The sequence below is a fragment of the Rhinolophus sinicus genome, linkage group LG05 (genome assembly GCF_036562045.2).
Source record: "Rhinolophus sinicus isolate RSC01 linkage group LG05, ASM3656204v1, whole genome shotgun sequence".
NCBI lineage: Eukaryota > Metazoa > Chordata > Mammalia > Chiroptera > Rhinolophidae > Rhinolophus > Rhinolophus sinicus.
The window spans coordinates 139044301-139067354 of NC_133755.1; the positions used below are offsets into that span (position 1 = coordinate 139044301).

Here is a 23054-nt window from a genome sequence, read left to right on the forward strand (position 1 = left end):
TGTAGATGTTGTAGAAAGTTACCCAGCAAATTAAATGATTAGTCTGTGGTGGGCAGTGTTCTTTCACCTACCATTTACCCAGTGCCTGTGGAACCAAGCTGTACCCCTAGGCTGGAATTAAAAACCACAGAGGTTCGGGTGTTAGCCCTCGTCCCCTGAGCCGTGTATAATTAGGTGAAGGGGACAGACGTGCCCCCAACAAATTATGACAAGGCCTTCAGAAGTAAGTGCTACATTTAGATACCAATAAAAGTGCTTTGGTGGGGCCGGTGATGAGAGGATTGTTACTGGCGGACATGGTGGGTATCCCTTGTCTATCATGGCTCAGTATAGCGAGGCCTATTTTAGAGGTCCCTCAAGCCAAACTCCACATCAGGACAGCACTAGCCTCTTTGGGTAGCTTGCTCTGACCCTCCCCAGATGGATTAGGTGCCCCTCCTGTCACGCTGTCATTGCATCCAGTTCATATCTCTATTATTGCCCGCTACTCATGGTTGTTGATGTGCATGCTCTTCTCTCCTGAGGACAAAGACTGATGACTAACAGACGTGTACATTCTTCTGTTATCTGGCTCCATTCTGGTCTTATACATGCTTTTCTTCCACTGAGGTACTTTTTTTTACTGTTTTTTCCCCCTTTTTCTCAAATTCAATGTCATAAACTTGCTGATATCTTACAAAGTATAGGAGAGAAAAGAAACTAACACTCATTGAGTGCTTTTTGTTGAACACTATTCATTGTGTTAGGTGTCCTAGGGAGCATTTTCTCAGTTACCTGTCATCTTGTTCCTCTAACAAAAACACCAAGCTTCTTCCTTCCATGTCTTTGTACTCGCTGCTTCTTCTCTCTTTCTTGCTCTGAATTGCTATGGTCTTTATACTTCAGTTTGGCCATTAATCTAGAGAATTTTATTTAATTGCTTTGTGTATCTCTATCTCGTTTGACCAATGAGATGGTAAGATGCCAGTTGATTGTGGCAATGTCTTCTCAATTTTTGCAATGTTGAAGACGTGGCACTTTTTAAAGGACATTTCTGAAGGAAAATATCTTTAAGTAACTTATTCTCCCAGAAACTGTTTTTCCTTAGATCCTCAAGAAGCCGGCTCCCTTTTCTGCTAACAAACGTCTATAGTTTGCAAACCATTCTTCTGAAGTTAACCTTATTACCTGGTTATCCCTCCCCTCTGGGCAGGGACTGAGGGAAGAAATTAAAGGAGGCCAGGCTGAGAATTTGGAGCTTCTCCCTCTCTCTGTCTCCTGGCCTTTCTACCCCCAATGCATCAAGTCCTGTCACATGAAGTGCCAGGACGTCTGGAAGTAGTTTACTAATTTTGATTACAATTGCTTGTCTCCCACCTCGTTATAACTGGTAGTGTCATCCAGACTTTACCTCTCCTAGGAGATGAGGGATTCGGTTTTTCGGTTAGCCTTCCTCTTGAGATAGGGCTAACCCAGCATCTTTTAACATATAGTATTGTTCTTTATAACCTGGAAGTCTAGATCAGACCGTTACTAACCGATATATACTTAATAAAAAACTCGTTATTTCTGCAGATTTAGTATTAAAACAATACAACCAAGTGCTTACATTCTGATACACAGTAAAATCTTACTGAAATCTTACCCATCCTTTAAGACTCAATTTAGGTCCTGACTCCACTGACATTCTCTGCATCGATAGTAATCCACATTAATCTTGCTTGCTCTGAATTGCTGTGGTCTTTACACTTCAGTTTGGTCATTAATCTAGAGAATTTTATCTAATTGCTTTGTGTATCTCTATCTCGTTTGACCAATGAGATGGTAAGATGCCAGTTGATTGTGGCAATGTCTTCTCAGTTTTTGCAATGTTGAAGATGTAGCACTTTTTAAAGGACATTTCTGAAGGAAAATATCTTTAAGTAACTTATTTTTGCTAATGGAGATTTATTCTCTTAAATGCAATTTTAAAATGATTCATCTTGTTTAGGTTTTCTTAAATGCATTTTCATTTAAATATAAGATTATTCTTTTTCTACAGTTTTATTATTCACTTTATTCTCAGTATTCATATAAGAAGACTAATATGTTCAGGTATAATGATCCAAGGAAGTGTTTCTTTCAGAAAATAAAGAATATTAATTATTTCTTGTAGCTTATCTATAAAAAGCCATTTGAGAAAGTGCACTCATTTTAAACTTTCATAAGATTTTGGAGTGGATTTTTACATTGCTATATTAAAGTCATTTTCAGTCTTCTATAGAAAATGTGTAAAGATTTATTTGATATATTATCAATATTTTAATAGTGATAATTGAGCATTTCTAATTATATGCTGAGCTTTCTAATTCTTACCAGAGCTGCTCCTTCCTGGCAAAGTTTAAACATCAGTCACCAATCAGTTAGGTTAATCTCTATATAATATAATTAAATTCATCTGACCTGGTTACTGGGTACATTTCAGCTATCAGACTGATGCTTATCATGAAACCACTAAGAATATTTCAATGTTAAAATTGACCTTTTGAATCAGCCTTTCTTTTAATGTGCCGGTGTTAACAGAAATGTTTCTTTTAAAAATTAATCTCACTTTATTAATGTATTTATTTCAAAAACAAGTGATTATTAAATGTGTTTAAGGCAAAATGCCTTAAAAAACTAATGACATTCCTTTTTATTTATAGAGATACTTTCTGGTTGGGAGCAATCATGCAGAAACAAAATACCGTGTTTTGAAAATTGATAGAACAGAACCAAAAGATTTGGTCATAATTGATGATAGGGTAAGTATCTTGCAAACCTGAATACAAACATAAACTTTGGTTCTTGTTTAAAGGATATGAAATATCCTTACACCTTCTAGCGATACATAATTTTTTTATCATGCATCTAACAATTACAATTATTTTTCATGATTGGCTAGAATTTGAATCTCTAATGTGGTTTCTACAAATTACTGATGTCAAGTAATATGCCAGAATGACACTTTGTTCCTCATTTTGATTTGTTTTACAAAGCAAACTCTTTGTATAAGAATATATTTTCTTAAAGGTGACATTTTAATAATTCAGTACAACTCTTAATATTTCATCTACCCAAGAGAGTATTTATTACTATGCTTTAATAGGAAGTTACTTGAAGTCAGAAAGGACTTCCCTACTGCAGACTTTATTATTTTGCTAAAAAAATCACCTGCACGACCTCTCCTGATGACTTACTATGCACTAGAAAAATGATAAAGTATTTTTATCCAGATGTTATATTACCCAGTCAGGAATATGAGACTTAATTCTGGTGGCACAAAAACACGAGGCTGTTAGTCAAAATATGGTGGTGTTGAACAGTTAATTTTAACTCTTTCAAATGAGAGAACCTAACTTATCCTTTGTATTAAAGTTCCAGTTTGTGAATATTTCTGAAAACATGTAGATTCCTGGTTTTTCAAATGTATTAGTAACTACAGTTTGGAACCAATTTTCACTAAGCTCTTGCAAAATTTTCTGTGTTATAATAATTTTAGATAAATTCTATTTTGTGATTTCCTGCACTCCTGGGTGTCGTGATCTCTTGCACCCCCCAAATCTGGGAGTTTTTATTAATACAATGTAATAATTTATTTGGGGGTAGGAATGATTGTTCAGCGTTCTCTTTGAGAATCTAAAAAAGCTAAGCGCCTTCTTATAAAAAATGCACATACAACAAAAACTTTGCCTATAATTTTAAAGGGTTTACAGATTTCTTGAAATTTGTGAATCCCTTAAATCTCTGGTTCAGGAGATAAGGTTTGATACAGTTTTATGGTATAGCAACGTGATCTGATAACCACCTTTCATTGCCAATAGTAAATAATTTGTTGGCTTTTTAAAATTGTAGCTTAGTCCTGCACTGTTATATACTTATCTGTGAAATAACTAATGATTCTTGTAATGATTCTTTTAATTTTTTAGGAGTAAAGAATAAATAATGTAAAAACTAAGCACAACCTTACAGATTAAATTTGCTTATTTTTAGCATGTATATTCTCCACAAGAAGTGAGAGAACTCCTTGGCCGCTTGGATCTCGGAAATAGAACAAAGATGGGACAGAAAGGTTCCTCCGGGTTGTTTCGAGCTGTTTCTGCTTTTGGTGTTGTAGGTAAGAAACATATCTCCCTCTTACTACCTTTTTTTTTTCCCTACATAGACTTCTTAAGAATAGTTTGCAAGGGTATATAAGTGCTTTATACTTATAACCCATTTTCTGTAGCTTTGGTTGTTTAAAACTTCATTATCCATCAGTCAGATGTCAAGCAGCCTTTGTAGCATCTGCTGTACACTCAGCAGTATGCTCGTGTCATCGAGGAGGCAAACCAGTGGAGACAATGGTTGGGGCCGTTAAGGAGTCTGCTCTTTGGCTTGTTGAGGAATGATCTTGGACTGTAAACATCTGCCCTGCTGTTCATCAGCTGGAAAAACTAGCTTGAAAATTAACAGGAATTTTTCCCAGGGACATGCTGCAGTGTAGTGTCCTAACTTCCTTCCATGACTGCTGCATTCTTGCTCATTGAGAAACTTTGTTCTCTAGAATCATAGACTGTCAGACACTTGGCTGTTGGAAATTTTGGCAGTGAGAGAAAACACCCCCTCCTGCCTGGATGATCCAAGCCGCTTTGACACAGAGGAGCAACCTCGATTTACAACTCAGATGCAGAGCTTCAGATAAGGGGTTTGTGGACACAGCAGTCTACAGTTGTTCTAACTGCACTGTTTTCAAGGAAACGGGACACTGATTCGGCTTCACCATCCAGACTTGATATTCGTCTCTTTACATACGGTCCTGCTTTGTTTGATCCTCTTCATTTCAATTTTACCTAAACTCTTCCCTCAAATCCGATAACTCCATTACTTTATTTATTCATGAACAAAGATAGATATGGTTTTGGCCTTTAAGGAGTGTGCTGTCTGGCAGGTGGGGCCTTTATGAGTGCCCCATAGTTCTCTGGTGTGCTCGTCCCTCACTGCAGAGGGTCAGTAAACCCGTCTTTGCTGTATTGCGGGTTTGTTCTTGCGCGTCTTAGGATGATTAGACTGGGGTGGCAGACAGAAACCAATGCCCATGAAAGAACTCCCAAGGTTGTAATTAAGGGCCGAGATATGTAGTAAAAGCTAAGTGGTGTTGGAAGTTACATAAGAGGTAGATCACTTGGATCTGGCATGGCCAGGAAGGATTTCCTGGAGAAGACGAGACTTGGGCTGGACCCTGAAGGCCGAACAAGATTTGGATGGATGTGGGGAGAAGAGGAGAGAACTCTAGTAGGGCTGTCAGCAGAGGTACAGGCATGAAGAAGCCTGTGGGTCCTGGAACGTTGGCAAGCAGTGGTGTGAGGCCCGATGGGGCCTTGGAAGCGAAAATGAGGGCAATTGTATCTCACCTTCTCTATTGGCAGAGCTGTATTTCAAGTCTATTTTTTTAAACACTTACAAAATTATCTTTGTGCTTCTTAAACCTACTGTACTTCATGCATCATGGAGTGAGCGATTGCTTTCTACAGATATTAAAATTAATATGGCCCTAACTACGCCGTAGTTTCAAATTCTTATGTTATTAGGTTGGTGCAAAAGTAATTGTGTTGTTGGAATTATTTTTAACCTTTTAAACCACAATTATTTTTGCACCAACCTAACAGTTTTTCTGATTAACACTTTGTATTTTGTGATTCTGTATTTGTTGATATTTTGATTATATTCTGCCATATTGGAAGTTTGTTTTTTTCAGTTTGCTTTCAGAGCTCTTCATATGTAATCCCTGTAACTCCATTTGGTGTCTTAGGTGGCTGCCAGGGAAGGTCAGGTGTGGTTAGTTGATGGTTAGTTTCATCTCCTTTGGACTGGCCCCTTTTCTACACCTTCTGCTCAGTCCTGAAAAGTCCCTTGAGGTTACTTACATGTCTAGATAAGTGTTTGTGGGTGTGTGCGTGTCTGTATGTCATATGAGTTCACATGTTTAAATTCCATAAATTCCATATATATTAAATTTCACTTTAAGTGGTGCTTATATTTAAAAGAAAAAAATTGGAAGTAAAATGTGTCTTAAATACAGTAGGCTTAATTTAAGTTACTTAATAGGTTAAACTTATTCCTTTAAATGTTGCTACTTTACTACAACTTTTTGAAATAGAAATTTCCTAAGGCATATGTAATATTGATTGCCTCATTAGCCAGGGTTTATTATTCAAAATTGAACTATCTTTGATGATTAAGTATAACAAAGTGAAGATCAGTTATTGAATAGTGTTTAAAAATAGGTTCCCTTGGGTATTCTGGAGTTGAATTTGGGCAGTTTACCTTTACATTAAATGGCCCCTAGTCTGCTATACTGTTGTTTTTATGGTACATTAGTCACTCTTAATTGTTCTTGGCACATTTGCTTTTAGCAATATTCCTTGCCTCATTTTAAATCTATTGATAAATAAGCTTGTAAAACCAGAAACTTTATTTTTATCAATTGATAACCAACTTTGTAATCAGATATTTATTTTATATATAAGTATTGGTTAATAACCTCTGAGTAAGGGCTGAAGGTGTCTTCATGTTTCTTTTAAAGGTGACATACTTAGGTGTTGTAGTAGCTACCTTTGCGATTAGGCCTCTCAGGTGTGAGACTCTTCTTGGAGATGAAGTCACTGAAAGAGTGACCTGCCAGCAAAGTAACACAACAATGTACAAAGTAAGCATTTATTATTTTTATGGAAATGCCTTTTATGTATTCTAATACAACCATACTGTCCAGAACTTGTCTGCACCTTGGACCACATGTGACTCATCACACAAGTTCAATAATACCCAAACTAGTCTACACCCTGTTTGAGGCATGTTCATTGATCATGCCGCTCGGATTTTGTGGCCATCTCAAATTGTTGTAAAGTTTCTAAACCTTTACTTTCAGTTTGTTCGTGAGCTGGTACCAGAAGTTCATGGACTATCACTCGTCCCTAGACATGGATTGATCCAGTCCTGTAGCTACCTTGCCCGTTTCCGACCTGCCCTATTGTTATCTGATCGCCAGCAGGAAGTTTGGGAAATCACTGGATGGGATGAAGAGCATCTTTTCACAGAAGTTGCTTTATCAGGTCTAGGGGCACGTCCATGGAGTTGGGGGCTGGAGGACTGTAGTCCTGGCTACTCTCACCTCCGCTGGGATTGAGACCGCCCCAGCCCCTTTCAATAGCCTCAGGTCTGTCTTTTTTCTGCCTGTGTCACCTGTCAGAGGATCCTCTTTTAAGCTGCTAGTACACTGGAGAAAAGTGGTAGAATAAGAAGTTTTATTACTTCTTATATAAGAAGCCAAATAAGCAATGGACTCAGTTATTACTTAAAATTGTACACTTAGAAATTGGTTGCAGATCCAAGTTAATAATGAAACAACATAATGAATAATGAAAACAACAGCAACATCAAAGTGTGAGCCTCAGACTAGCAAGGGAGCAATAGACTTGGTGTCAGGGAGTCCCTTTGGTTCCAGTGGGCTCTGTTGTGTAAAAACCCGAGGTACCTTGTGGAGGTTTTTCAAACCTCGCCGCCAGAGTGCTGTTCTCCCTATAGGCTTTCAAGATGATGACTAGCTGGCATGGTGATTCCATCTCCCTAAACAGGTATCGTGTTCTTCCCTATTGGTCGGCTGGCGGGGTCCTCTCCACAAGTACATAGAATGAAGATGAAAAAGGTTGTTTTGATGTTTAGTGTGTTAAAGTGATGAATAGGCTGACTCTTGGCAGATGTCTGTGCCAAACAGAAACGCTTTCATTGTTGGCTGTATGTATTTGATAGGAACCTTGTAAAAAAGAGAGTGCCGCTTCCAATTTGTAGTAAAAAGGAAGGAGAAAATACTCTCATCTGTAATATAATATACTGAAGGCTTTTTTTTTTTCTGGTAGAAAAGAGTCTCTTTTGTGCAATATATTTACTTTCCTTTATACAAATTATAAAGGGAAAGGTAGAGTGATATTAGTCTACAGCTAAAAACGTAAAATTAAAATTCAATTGGAATGCAAGTTGAGAGAAATTATTACAGAGATTTTTTATATAAAAATAAGTATATAGCAAGAGTAAAAGGGAAAATCATTCATCTTGGAAATATTTATTACTTAAACCCAATTAGATTCTCTTTTTGAGTGTTTTTATGCTGCTTCTGAGAGCCTTACTTTTGTAAGTTTTATCCTTCTAAAAGGATAAGTACTTCCTGACATGCTATTAATGTGATTGTCATCATCTTTTTTTCCTTCCCATTCCTATATCCTTTAGCTTTAGTCAGGGAATTTTTGGCTAGTCTCTGAGGTGAGCAAAGGAGTATAAATGAACATTTTTTAAAAAGTACTTTGTGCTGTGTGGATCTCTAAAATGTAAGTATTTTTCCTTGTTTTAATAGCATTTTTTCTCAGTAGTGTGGCTCCTTGAAGCATAAACTCCTTGAAACATCTTTCTAATATATTTCAGCTCATTTATGTTAGTGTATTCAATCACTAGTTTCCTTTTTTGTCAGCCACGAATAATAAGACACAGACAATGGGTATTTGTCAATTCTAGAACAAAAATTCATAGCACCAGGATCCTAGCTCAGATTTTATAGAATATAACACTCTGGGAGAGAGACAGAGACAGACAGCAACAGAAGGAAAGAGAGAGAGAGAGAGAGAGAGAGAGAGAGAGAGAGAGAGAGAGAGAGAGAGAGAGAACAAGCATATTCACAGGTGCACAAAAGAAAGTTTTGAAAGATATTTACGCTAGATACAAGATTCTTGGTTGACATTTTTTTTCCCAGTGCTTTGGATATGTTATCTCACAGCCTTCTGGCCTCTGTGTTTCTGATAGGAAGTCAGCTGTATATGACTGTATCTGACTAGCCCTATGAGTGAGCTGGGCGAGGGGGATCGAGACCCAGGATTCTTGACCATTTATGCTGGGGTAGAGTGTCCACCCTATGAGTAGGAGCTGAGTAGAAGAAATGAACCCAGATCTCAGCTCTTGCTTGGAATAGAGCTTCTGTAACACAGAGCTGAAGGGAATGAGGAATTTTGGTGGCCTGTACCTCCTGAGCAGAAACCATGGCCCAAGACTGAGAGCTGGGCAGAGAAGGGGAAGCACTATCTTCTTGGCTGCACCTGCCTGGAATAGATACTCTGTCACACGGAACTAGGAGAGAGGTACGGAAGGAAAGCAGGTAATTCAAATGCCACAGATCTGTTTTTACCAAAGTTTAGTAGATTTTCTTGAATAAGTGTTTTTCTGTTTGCTAAATTGCATTAGGACAATTTCCAGAAACTTTCAACTTAAAAAAAAAAAAAAATTCCCCAGTTATGGTTGTTCCACTGGGGAGAGGGTCTCCAAACTCCTCATGTTGCTATTTTGGGAGTGACCACCGACCACCACTACCACCACCTAAAGATTTAATTTTAACTCCCAAAGCAAAAGTTCTGGGAACCAGAAAATTTTGACCAAGGCTCTGTGGTAACTAGTGTGTTGCTGAGAAATTAGTGTTACTGAACGTTAACACATACAATCTTTCTTTGAATCACTAGTATAGAACATGTGCATTCCAATGATTTAACATAAAATATAACTTTATAATACTCCAATACTCCAACATTCATAAAATGCTTAACTATCAGAAGTGATATTTGTGGGAGTTGCATGAAGGATATGCTATTTACTGGATATGTTGCCTTGTTTGATCAACCTGTTTTCTGGGAACTGGAACCAACGCCCTGTGCCTCATCTAAATCATCTACCGGTAGTTATTGTATTGAATGGCTTCTAATGTAATGTTACTCTATTCCTTGGCTACAGTTGATTGATTGAAGGATGGGCGCCAAATCCATGTTGGGCCAATCCAAGTACTTCCCTAGGAATTCTGGAATTGAGCTTGATAAAAAAGTTGTTTCTTTCCAGGGAAGCTTTGGGATGTAAAGCCTAGAGCTATTAGCAGCTGTATTTCCCACCACACGATCCAGAGAAGTGGAGGAGCCTGGTCTATGGAGAGAGATGAGAGTGGAGTACATTCAGAGATGCATCTTGACTAGGTTTTTTTCTGAGGCCCAATCATATTGTTGCCCATTGGTGTCATGGATCACCTCAGTAGCCTTCATATTAATTCCCTTTTTAAAAGCTGGCTCAAAAATGAAGCTAGACCACTTCCTTACACAATACACAAGAATAAATTCATAATGGAGTAAAGACTTCAATGTAAGATCTGAAACCATAAAACTCCTAGAAGAAAATATAGGAAGAAAGTTTACAAACATTACCCAGAGTAAAATTTTTACTGATATATCCCCTCGGGCAAGGGAAGTAAGAGAAAAAATAAACATGTGGGATTACATCAAACTAAAAAGTTTTTTCACAGCAAAAGAAACCATCAGTAAAACAACAAGGGATCCTACTGAATGGGAGAAGATATTTGCCAATGATACATCCGATAAGGGGTTAATATCCAAAATTTATAAAAAACTCTCTCAACTCAACTCCAAAAAAACAAACAACCCAATTGAAAAATGGGCAAAGGACACGAAGAGACATTTTTCTAAAGAGGACATACAGATGGCAAATAGACATATGAAAAAATGCTCAACCTCACTAATCTATAGAGAAATGCAAATAAAAACCACAATGAGATACCACCTCACCCCAGTCAAAATGGCTATCATCAATAAAGCAACAAATAACAAGTGTTGGCGAGGATGTGGAGAAAAGGGAACCCTTGTGCACTGTTTGTGGGATTGCAGATTGGTGCAGCCACTATGGAAATCAGTATGGAGGTATCCCAAAAGACTGAAAATGGAACTACCCTATGACTCACCAATTCCACTCCTAGGTATCTGTCCAGAGAAATCCAAAACTCTAATTCGAAAAAATTTATGCACCCCTATGTTTATTGCAGCACTATACACAATAGCCAAGACATGAAAACAACCGAAATGCCCATCGGTAGACAACTGGATTAAGGAACTGGTACATTTATACAATGGAGTATTACACAGCCATAAAGAAGAATGAAATCTTATCATTTGCAAGAATATAGATGGACCTAGAGAACATTATGCTAAGTGAAATAAGTCAGACAGAGAAAGACAAATACCATATGATCTCACTTATATGTGTAATCTAAAGAAAAGAATAAATGAATGAATTAATCAGAAACAGTCTCAGAGACATAAAGGAAAAACTGAGGGTTGCTATATGGGGTTTGGGGGGTGGGGATAAGGGGGAAGGTGAGAGGATTAGAAAGCACAATCAGTAACCACAAGATTGCCACGGGGATACGAAAGTCAATTTAGAGAATGTAATCAATAATGTTGTAAAGATTTTGTAGGGTATCCGATGGACACTTGTCTCATTAGGGAGACCACCTCAGGGATGATGTAGATGCCTGATCACTGCACTATACGCCTGAAGCTGAAGCTGAACAACAATGAATGTCAACTACAATTTTGTGTGTGTGTGTGTGTGTGTGTGTGTGTGTGTATATATATATATATATATATATATATATATATATACTGTGTGTGTGTGTGTGTATACATATATATATTTACAAGAAGTGGAGTACAGCATTAGGAATAGAGACAGTGGAAATGTAATGGCTGTATGCGATGTCAGAGGGGTAGTAGATGGGGGTAGAGGGTTATCACTGTGTGAGGGATATAAATGATAAATGTTTAACTATTACATTGTTTTGTACACCTGAAACAAGTAAATAAATAAATAAAAACTGGAAACAACCTAAATAAATAAATAAATAAACAAAAGCTGACTCAAGTTGGGTTTTGCCTCTAGTAATCAAGAATCCATGAAATTTGTTCTTACTTTTGAGCAATATATTTCAAAGTATGTTCCTCAGAATATGTATTTATCCATTGGTTAATTTCATTTTGAAAAGGAGATGAGGTTTCTTGATCAAACAAATCTATGGTGGTGCTTAATCTTTGTCCCTCCTCAAGGTTCACAGTGCAAGTTAGCACAGTACTATAAGTTTCTGAGAACTTAGGTGGTTTTTACATACGTGTTACTAAATGCATATTGATTTATTGTACAGATGTATGTACAAAACATAACATACTATAAAAGTTACAACCTTAGCCAATTTTAACTGTACAGTACAGTGGTGTTAACTATTTGTACCTTGCTGTGCAACAGATCTCCAGAACTTTTCATCTTGCAAAACTGAAACTTATATTCACTGAACAACAATGCTTCTTAATCTTGTACATATTTTTGCTTACAGCACTGAAGTCCTATTTGGAATGAGACTTAATGTAAAAGAATGAATGAAGGAAATAAAATTGTTTAGCGTGATATTTTTAAGTGAGATAAATGTCATTTTAGATAGTTCTAGAGAATAGTTCTAAGACAACTGAAAATTTGTATGACTATAAATCATAGAGAGAAGTAAAGTAGGAAATATGTCAAAATCATTTTCCTTTTAAATGTATTATTTAAAAGCATTACTAAGTTTAGGAAACATTATCTTTCTTTTCTGTTCTGTAGGTTTCGTCAGATTTTTAGAAGGCTATTATATTGTGTTAATAACAAAAAGGAGGAAGATGGCAGATATTGGAGGTCATGCTATATATAAAATTGAAGATACAAATATGATCTATATACCCAATGACTCGGTACGAATTACTCATCCTGATGAAGCTAGGTATGTGCTGGTGGTAACTACTATTTTTTTTAATGTAGTAGAGCAATTAGAAAGCTAGTCAAAAGATTATAAATGTTATGTTAAAAACACTTTCCAACTTAAAATTGTGATGGCCCACAAGTATTTTGGTTGTTTTTGTTACTCTCCTCTCTCCAACCTCAAAGCATTTACAAAGCACATCATAAAAACAAGAACAGTGTTTACATCTGTCTTCCCCAAGTCCAGGTACCCCCCCCCCGCCACTCCCCCTCTACCCCCACACACAGGTAAGTGCATGACTTTCCCTCTGTGGCATAATCAGTGATGAGGAAATGGTCAAACTATAAGGTTAAGAGTCTCTGAAAGGATGATCAACAGACTTAGAAATTGCTTCAGATGAAATCACTAATCCAGTTATGGATTGAATTCCTCAGTTTTAATGAACATATTTACAAACATAAATGTATATATGAGCTTATGGTAAGCTATGAAAAAAATAGTATTTGATGCATGTAACATGCTTTTATTTTTTTTAAATTTGTTTTTTAGGTATCTACGAATATTTCAAAATGTGGACCTATCTAGCAATTTTTACTTTAGGTAAGTTTGAGCTTAATTTTTCTCCTATCAGTCACTTAAATGTTTATATTATTTTCCAGGGTATAAAAACGGAATCAGAGGACACAGTATATTTCCTGTATTCTTTTTCTTAAATGGCCAAATAATATTCCATTGTGTATATGTATCACATTTAAGTCTTTATTCCATTTTGAGTTAATTTTTGTGAGTGGTGTAAGACAGGGGTCGTTTTGTTCTTCTGCAGGTGGTTATCCAGTCTTTTCAGCACTGTTGATTCAAGAGAGTAGCCTTTCCCCATTGCATCTTTTTGACTTCCTTGTCAAATATTAGTTGACTGTATATGAGTGGGTTTATTTTGGGACTCTCAGTTCTGTCCCATTGTTCTGCGTGTCCTTCTTTTCTGCTAGTATCATACTGCTTTGAATGCAGTAATTTTGTAATAAAGTTTGAAATTAGGAAGTGCGATGCCTCCAGCTTTGTTCTTTTTTCTTAGGATTGCTTTGGCTATTAGGGATCTTTTGTGGTTCTATATGAATTTTAGAATTGTTCTTTCTATTTCTGTGAAAAATATCATTGGAATTTTGATAGGGATTGCACTGAATCTATAGATAACTTTGGACAGTATGAACATTGAAGCAATATTCTTCTGTTTCGTGAACACAGGCTATCTTTCCATTTATTTGTGTCTTCTTCGGTTTGTTTCATCAATGTCTTATAATTTTTAGCATATAGATTTTTTTACCTCCTTGGTTAAATTTATTCCTAAGTATTTTTTTTTTTCTGATGCTCTTGTAGGTGGGATTGAAAAACCAACTTCTTAATACAATTTTTATCCCTGTGAGATTAGTTGGCGGTAAAGTAATTGCTCTATCAAACAAATGTGGTGAAAATTAATTTCACAGATGAAACAAATAAATTTCAATGAAATTATATAAATAAAAGAAGAAGTAATAATTAAAACATAATGGATGAGTCTTCAGGCACAATTATAACCATCGTAAAATATGACTAAAATATTTTACATATTTGTATAAACCTAAATAATCTAGATACCGTCTGAAATTATATGCTAAAACTATGTAGCTAGAGAGATACTTATAAAAATTATTATGTGAATCAGAATTGTAAAGGGTTTCTTTTGGCTTAAAGTCCAAATTTTATTTGCACAGACTGTTCAAACTCTTATAATTTCCTGGGTGGCTGTCACTCTCCTAAAACATGTTCCACTGTAATGGCTTGTGTTGTATTCTTATTCCTGTTTTATTACAAAGTCAGTTATAGTATCACCATTAACAATTAATACAATTATTTTAGTTCATAGGTAAACTGTAGTACAGAGCACGCACTATTGCAGTAGATACTATAACATCTGTAAACGATATTCAGATATATGTGAGAGGGTGACCCTGTTTTACAAGGCCATGAAGTTAGATTGATTTTAAGGTGAAGCAAAAAATGCACTTTGCAAATCAATGAATGTAGATTATTCACATTATATTGTATATGTTATATTTCCAGCCATGCAGATGCCTAAGTCATGCAGTGATATTTGAATTTTCAATTACATTCATGGTTTACTCTGTTTTACTGTGCTCACTTGAACAGCATTGCTTTTAGGTAAAGTAACAGGTGCTAAGTAATTTAGTTCACAGTTTTTAATTCCATATGGGAACCAAGACCCTGAAATATGTTTTACTAATGTAATTCTTATTAAGTTTCAGTTCTGTTCTCAGTTACAGCTATGATTTGTCCCACTCACTTCAATATAATCTCACTGTCTTGCGAATGCCCCTGGAAATGTTAAAGTCAGAAACGACCCAGACTCGCCAGGAGAGTTTCGACATCTTTGAAGATGAAGGATTAACTACACAGGGTGGAAGTGGTAGGTGGTTTTCAGCACATCTAATGCATGTTAATGTGGCTTCCATGTAATGGCACTCATGAAATTCACTCACCTTTCCCTCATATTTCTGCATCCCTCGTTGCTCTTTGTCCTTACATGAGGTCGTTTCAGATATATGAACTTGACCAATTCATTTTTATAGAGATTAATCACTGGGTGATTTTATTTGTAGGCCAGCCAGGAAATGGTATGCTGACATTTTGTAGCAAATTTTCATGCACTTTTTGTGGAATACATTCAGGTCTACACTTTGGTGAAGCTGAAATGGAGAATTTTGTGTCTAAGTATTGGAGAATACACGCTACTCCCATAGAGTTTCTTTCATAGAGACCAGCTCTGTATGGGCTGAGTTTTAGAGAAAAATTACCATGCGTTGTCTGTTGTGTCCTAGCCATTTACACACAATGCCTCTAATCCCCATAAAAGCTGCTCAGTAGCTATAATGCCACTTTGAAAGAAATAAGGACTAAGCAGGAAACGGAGGCCTGAGATGAAGCCCACATGGCCAATACCCAGAGGATCCAGTGCAGCGGGTCAGAGGCTATTCGTACGTTGGTCCCAGTTTTACCCCCTGGTCCCGCATAGGCCCTGCTTTTGTCAGGCCCACTGTAGGACCACTGCAGGACCACGGTGAGACTAGTTTAGGGTGACACCGGAGACCCTAGACTAACCAGTCCTACAGCAGAACTGGCATCTTTATCCTAAGGTTTTGGGTTGGTCTAGACCTCTAAAGCCAGAGGCCTTGCTAAAGTGAATGTGAAGGAATCCTTTCAAACTTATAGCCAAGGCTGTTTAGCTGAATTAGACTTGCTATGGAAGCGTAATAAGTCAACAGCATCTTGGGCACCTTGCTCTATGCAACTTAAATGATAGTGATGAATATGTGGGTGCAGGAGGTAGGATGTAATCTAAAGTTCCAGAAGTTTTGTCCTTGTAGGACACACAAGAAGAGGCTGTGCTCTGGTACCATTTTGCCGAAGGTTCTGATCCACCCCAAGAAGATTTAGACTGTTACTTAAACTGAATGCCATCTCTGTCATTACCCTTGACTCCTGTCAGTTTATTAGATTGACTAACACTTTAGCTAAGGTCAAACCCCATGCACCCTCCCTACCCCAGAACAGCTAGATCACATCAATTTGCCCTTATTCAGAACCTGAATTGTAACATATACTTCTAGACACAGGTAGAGAGTAAGATAACGTGTGCCTGAATATTTGCTTGCAACATTTCTTCTAAATATCACCTTTTGTAATAGAAAAGCTAAAAGGATTACTAAATTTTCATCCCAGAATTTGAATATCTGTTCTGGGATCTTAATTAAGCCTCTGAAGCCACTTACTTTTATACTATCATTAGAGCAATTCTACTTGATAGATATGAATAACAGTGTGTATTAGGTTTTTATAGCAGCTATAACAAATTACCACAAACTTAATGGCTTAAAACTATATAAATCTATTATCTTACAGAAGTCAGAAGTCCAAAATAGGTCTCAGTGGACTCAAATTTGGGTGTTGGCAGGGCTGCCTTCCTTTATTGAGAACTTAGTGGAAAATTCATTTTCTTGTCCTTTCCATCTTCTAAAGGCTGCCTGACTCACACTCCTCTTTTCCTCTTCATTTATAAGGATCCTATGATTACATTGGGCCGACCTGAATAATCCAAATAAACCTCTCCATCCAAAGTCATCTGATTAGTAACATTAATTCCATCTGCAACTTTAACTCTTCCTTGTCGTGTAATGGAACATATTCATAGGTGCTGGTGATTAGGACGTAGACATCTTTTTTTGGTGTTGGGGGGCATTATTCTCCTGCCACGCAGGGGAAAACTGACAGGAAACAGAAGGTATGGGGGTAGGTAGAAAAATAAAATAATACATTTTTTAAAAAGTCTCTACTGGGTCAGGTAGTGTATTAGTGACTTTGCGTATATTGTTTAATCTGAACAATATTTCTGAAGTGAGTAGTTGTATCATTTTACAGTTTAGAAAATTGAGGTTCAGAGACATTAAGTAACTTGCCGAAGATCACAGAGCTGGTAAGTGGCATAGACAGGACTCCAATCCGAGTCTGTACTAAGCATGCTCTTTGTAACACATTAAAAAGACAGAGAAGGTTCTGTTTTTATGACTCAAACCAAATGTATTCGTCATAGTATATAAACACGCTTAGCATATGTTTTGAGAAGAAACATAGTATTGATTGCGTGCTATCCAGAACTGTTGCAACCTTTTAAACCATTATTATAAATATACTCATTTTTCACTTTATATAACTTTTATAAAACTCATTGATGTTTAATAAATGTATCTAGATATGCTGAAATCATTTCTTTATATACAAAAATCCTGATAACACTAATAACTACCACTTATGGAAGTATCAGTAAGCACTGTATGTGCATTGTTAACCTATTTCATCTTTACGATCCAGGTCCAGGTGAGGAAGCAGGGCACTGAGATAGTATGTGACAGTCCTAGTCAAACCTGCCACCCTGCTGATGAGAGCAGAGCCAGGATTTGAACCTAGGCCCTCTGCCCCCAGATCAGCGCTCCCAGCCACTGACTGCTCTGTGCGTCTCTTGGCCTTGTTTGTATATTCGTATAGGAGTCCTTAATTTCCCTCTTGTTTTCTTTCCTCTTAGGTTAAAAACTCACAGATCAGAAATTGTGTTTGTACAGAATCAGCACAGTGTTCTGGGTAATGATATAAATGATACCCACTGAAAATGGCAATGCTATTAATCAGGCATCTTATTTTGAGGTTAAAAATGGAAGTTTAAGATCTTAAAAATGAGTTGAGTGTCAACCAATTTCCTTATCTTTCTGATAACTAATTTTTATTTTTCAGGTGTATTTGGGATCTGTAGTGAGCCTTACATGAAGTATGTGTGGAATGGTGAACTTCTGGATATAATTAAAAATACTGTGCATCGTGACTGGCTGCTATATGTTATTCATGGATTCTGTGGGCAATCAAGTATCCTTTTTTTAAAAAAAGATACATATTATTAAACTTATACTGTAGCAATTTGTAGAAAGCTATAGATGAATTATAAGATTATAATTATCACGATAGACACCCATGGGAAACTTAACCCGTGATGCCATGTAGTAGAAATACAGAGAGGAGTGCAAATCACTTGAAGAAATCTATTATGTACGCCGAAAGATAAATAATAAGGAAGAAGATGCAATGTGCCTAGTAAGTTGTATAGGTGGGAAATATCATTCTTACCCGAGAGAGGGAGCAGAATTACTGACAGGTTGGGAGGATGGGGCAGGCTCCTAGGAAAAGTTGAACTTGGCCTGGGCCCTAAACAAAAGTCAGGCCTTAGCAGCGAGTAAGGAGCAAGATCATGGGTTGGGGAAGCATTATGGGTGTGGAGGTGGAAGAGTTTATGGGAGTGTTCTTGTGGCTTGTGTTAAAAACCCCTGGAAGGTACAATGTAATGGGAAGGAGACTGCTAGTGGGGAGTCAGATTGCCAGTTACTGGGTTGCTTTGGTGGTCAGACTAAGGACTTTGGGTTTGGTGCTAGAAGTGTTGAAAGTTTTTTGTTTTTTTTTAAGAGGGTCATATACAAAGCAGAGCTGAGTAATCCCTGAGTTGACAGCCATTTTTAAACTGAATTAAGACTAGAACAAGGGATGTGAGTTAGGAAAAAATTGTAGTGGTTCAGGCATAATGTAATAAAGGCTTTAATTAGAAAGGGGCGTAATAGATTAAATAGAAGTAGCCTTGGGTTAAGCAGATGAGGTCAAATTTATAAATACTATTTTTCCTTTCCATTTAATTTCTACCGTGTTTCCCCAAAAATAAGACCTAGCCGGACAATCAGCTCTAATGCGTCTTTTGGAGCAAAAATTAATATAAGACCCGGTCTTATATAAGACAGGGTACAATATAATATAATATAGTATAATATAATATAATACAATACTGGATCTTATATAAGACCAGGTTTTATATTAATTTTTGCTCCAAAAGATGCTTTAGAGCTGATGGTCCAGCTAGGTCTTATTTTCCAGGAAACAACGGTAGCTATGTTGAAACCTTTCAAAGAAGTGCTATTATGAGGCTTAGGAATGCAAGTGTCTGCTTTCTAGAAGTGGTGTTCAGGGTTTTCCTGTCCCTTTTTGAGATCAAGTACGGCATTTGAGCACCTAGCATGTCTTCTAGTTGATATTCTTCCTTGTGTCTTAGATTTTTAAAAGATCTATAGTGAAAACTTTAAAAGAGTGGTTGTTTGGAGACCAGTAAGTGGGTGAATGTGATTAATCAATATGCTTTCTTGTAAGCATTTGGGAGGAGTGGACTCAAGGACTACTTTGGAGAGGTTACCCTTAAAGAGGACCGGTAGTGCCTTCCTGGTGGCAAGTGAGGGAGAGGAGAGGCTAGATAAAGATACAAAGGAAGTTTGAAATGAAGATGAGTGAGATTCCTGTGCTACAGTTTCTAAAGGCAGTTTCTAAAAGGTAGTTCTAGGCTGTTTTGTATTGCCAAGAGCTACCTCAGGGCCTGGCATAGATTGAGCACGATAAATGTTTGTTTTTATGAAGTAGTGAATAGCACCATAGATTATAATTTGAAAGCTCATTAGTTTAGATGATGAATCTGGTCTTCTAGTTCATCAAGCATGTAGTGAATTCTGGAAGTCTATATGATGATAAAAGTAATTACTATCCATTGAACATTTCCTACAGGCCAGACACTAGTTTTACACACATTTCCTAACCTAGGCCTCCCAACCACCTAATACAATTAGTTACATTATTAATACTTACACCATTTTATGGTATAAGAAGATGAAACAGGCTTAGAAAGTTAAATGAAGTTGTAGAACTAAATAAGCTGTATGTTGGTTAAACAGTGCAGTGTTCAGTGTTTGCAGTTAGGTGACACATTTGGATTGTTTTAAACTCACTCCATTCACTCAGTATTATATACTGCTTTTAATTTAAATAGCCTGTTAGGTGACATGTTCTCTTTGAGAGATGTATGCTCTCTGAAGACTAAGGGAGGTTTAGTTGTACCTCTTTACATCCTGTAGTTGGCTATAAGGAGAGACCAGGTCTTCCCTTGGTCAGTAACCTTACACCTGGCTACCATTTCCTCTGAAATTCTTAGAAACCACCCCTTAGGGAAACCTGTTCTTGCCTTAAATACATGCACCATTCAAAGAATAGTTGGACTCAATGCTGTTCATTCTTGGGTGGAGCTTTTAAACTCAAGATCTGTTTAAATGGGTATTTAAGGTATAAAAAATGATCCTCTTGGTTTCGTGTGACAGTCATGAATGCTAAACAACTTTAACTTGATTTCTAAGAGTTGTTGATCTATGGACGACCAGTGTATGTCACTCTAATAGCTAGAAGATCCAGTAAGTTTGCTGGGACCCGTTTTCTCAAGAGAGGTGCAAACTGCGAGGTAAGATGGGGAAATAACAGTGCTGCTGGTATTTTAACCTTTTACATCAGCTTTGCTGGCAGATGAAGCAAAGTGGAATTATAGAAGGTGGAATGGCTTAGTTTGGGACATTATCAAGAGAATAATTTTCCAGAATATCTTCTTATATATTAGTCATATTTCTCACAAGTTGTTCTAAAGAATCAGCTATCTTAGAATGAGTTATACAATGCCTTAGAGAGTTACGAAATGTCTAATGTTTGGGAGGGCTCACCCTTTCTGTAATACATGAAAAAATGTACGTATTCAGTGTAGAGACTAAAATAGCAAAGCACCTCCACCCAAGGAATGAGTGGAGGAGAGCACTTGTTGGGAACGCATCCATGATAAGACTAAGGAGAGCAAAGCACGGGAAACCCTTTACCCACTTCCCTCTGCTTTAGTTTGGCTCAAAAGAGACTCCTTATTCTGTTCACTACCAGAAAATAACAAAAATTCATCTTTCCTGCGATCAGTCATGTACTCCCCATGGAGTGCTCCATCTGTTTGCAGTAGGTACTATTTGACTCTTAAGCAGATGTGTGATTGAGTAGACAGATTGAGTGAGACATTGGGTTTTGATCCTGGCTTAAAATAGCAACATTGTTCCTAGAATTGTATCAATAATGAAAATAGTTATAACTGGTGCTTTAAAAAAATCAGAATTTTGTAGCTATATTATTTACTTTCACATATTCAAAGGATAACCAAACAGACATGTTGTTTATGCCTCTAAAATTATTTGTCATATCCATATATACTCTTTTTTTAATAATTATTTTTTTCAGTTACAGTTGACAATTCAGTATTTTATATTAGTATAGCATAGTGGTTAGACATTTGTATAATTTATGCAGTGATCCATATATGCCCTTGTAGGTAAACTGACCTCAAGACCCTTTTTTCCTTCTGTGTATCAGGCCTTATTTGAATCTCACTCTCGTCCTTTCATTTCTTCTTGGTCTTCAGAAGCAGATTTTTATATTCCACTGGTATTCCTAACCTCCTATATAATTTCATGTAATTGTTTTTCTTTTCTCCCCCTCTCTGCCACTTATATCACTCAAGCTGTTGTCTACTACTTGTATTCGTAGCTATTTAGTCTTATTTTTTTCTAGTCTTATCTCTGCTATTTTAAATTGCCTTCCTTTATTACATTTTAATGGTTTTCCTTGTCTAATGTGCATATTGACAATTGATCAACATTTATGTCTTTTAAAACATTGAGAATAAGAATTAGAATTTCATTGCGTACTTGAAATGTTTTCCATGAAAAATTCTAAGAACATAAAATCCATTTAAATGCACCTTTCTTTTCAGGGTGATGTTGCAAATGAAGTGGAGACTGAGCAAATACTCTGCGATGCTTCTGTGATGTCTTTTACTGCAGGAAGTTACTCTTCTTATGTGCAAGTTAGAGGATCAGTTCCTTTATACTGGTCTCAGGACATTTCAACTATGATGCCTAAACCACCCATCACATGTGCGTGGAACAGTGTTTTCAATAGTAACTGTTCTGCATACACATTTAGAGACAATGGACTGTTGTCACAGAAATCTCATAAATGCTTAGGTCTTAATCAAGTTTTAGTCCAAGAAAGATAATTTGGAAGAGGGACTTCTGTTATTTTTATGCAGTAACTTTATATTTTTTCTTTAATTTTGGCTGCTAGTAAATTATTTATATTTCACATCAGAAATGGAAGAATCATTCACATTCCATATGTACATGTGGAATGAGTGTCTAATAAGCTCGAGAGGAATTTGGGAAGTGAAACTACTAGAAGATTCGTTGAATGGCATCTTTAAACATTAAAAAACAACACAAAATTCTATATTCCTTTTATTCTTGCTTTATCATTTTCATTCTGATATGTGTTCCTCTTTTCTCCCCAGTGGATCAGGCAGATCCATTTGCACATGTGGCTGCCCTTCACTTTGACCAGATGCTTCAGCGGTTTGGCTCCCCCATCATCATCCTGAATTTAGTGAAGGTATGACGTGCTCACCTGTCTGGTTATGAAGGTCAGCCACACTGGACAACCTCTTCCTCAGCACAAAAGGGTTTCACAAGCTTGTGTTACCTCTTCCCAGAGGAAAGACTTGTAGACCTATCATGCTGTGATGGTTCACTGTGTCAGCTGTCTGAGCCACTGTCCTTTGGCCTCAGATTGCATGTGACCTCTTCCCTGGATACCTAGGAGAATCAGTGGCATGTGTCCAAGGGAAGGGAGCGATGCAATCTCCTGATTTCCATGAGTAAACTAGGCATGGGTGAAATTCTACTTTTGTATCCAGGACAGCCTGGAGAAGGAAACATGGAGATGAAACAGCCACAGCCCAGTCTTGGTACAGCCCTTCCCTTGACAATCAGAAAATCTCCTGGGCAAGTTACTATGTAGCAATAGGATCTAAAGGCTAGATTCAGAAAATGGGGTGCCACTGTGTCTCAAGAATCAGGCAGACAAAGTGGTGGCATGGCCTCAG

The 23054-nt window shown here is 37.0% G+C and overlaps 1 protein-coding gene across 1 annotated transcript in view; it reads left to right on the forward strand.

The window, feature by feature from the left end:
• FIG4 (FIG4 phosphoinositide 5-phosphatase) overlaps positions 1-23054 on the forward strand; it is a 103482-nt gene that overhangs the window by 7795 nt on the left and 72633 nt on the right. Inside the window, exons 2-10 of the mRNA XM_019735020.2 lie at positions 2664-2762; positions 3991-4114; positions 12499-12655; positions 13184-13234; positions 14947-15095; positions 17972-18100; positions 20449-20549; positions 21888-22050; positions 22464-22561. Of these exons, the coding sequence (XP_019590579.2) occupies positions 2664-2762; positions 3991-4114; positions 12499-12655; positions 13184-13234; positions 14947-15095; positions 17972-18100; positions 20449-20549; positions 21888-22050; positions 22464-22561 (1071 nt within the window). The remainder of the gene's footprint in view (positions 1-2663; positions 2763-3990; positions 4115-12498; positions 12656-13183; positions 13235-14946; positions 15096-17971; positions 18101-20448; positions 20550-21887; positions 22051-22463; positions 22562-23054) is intronic.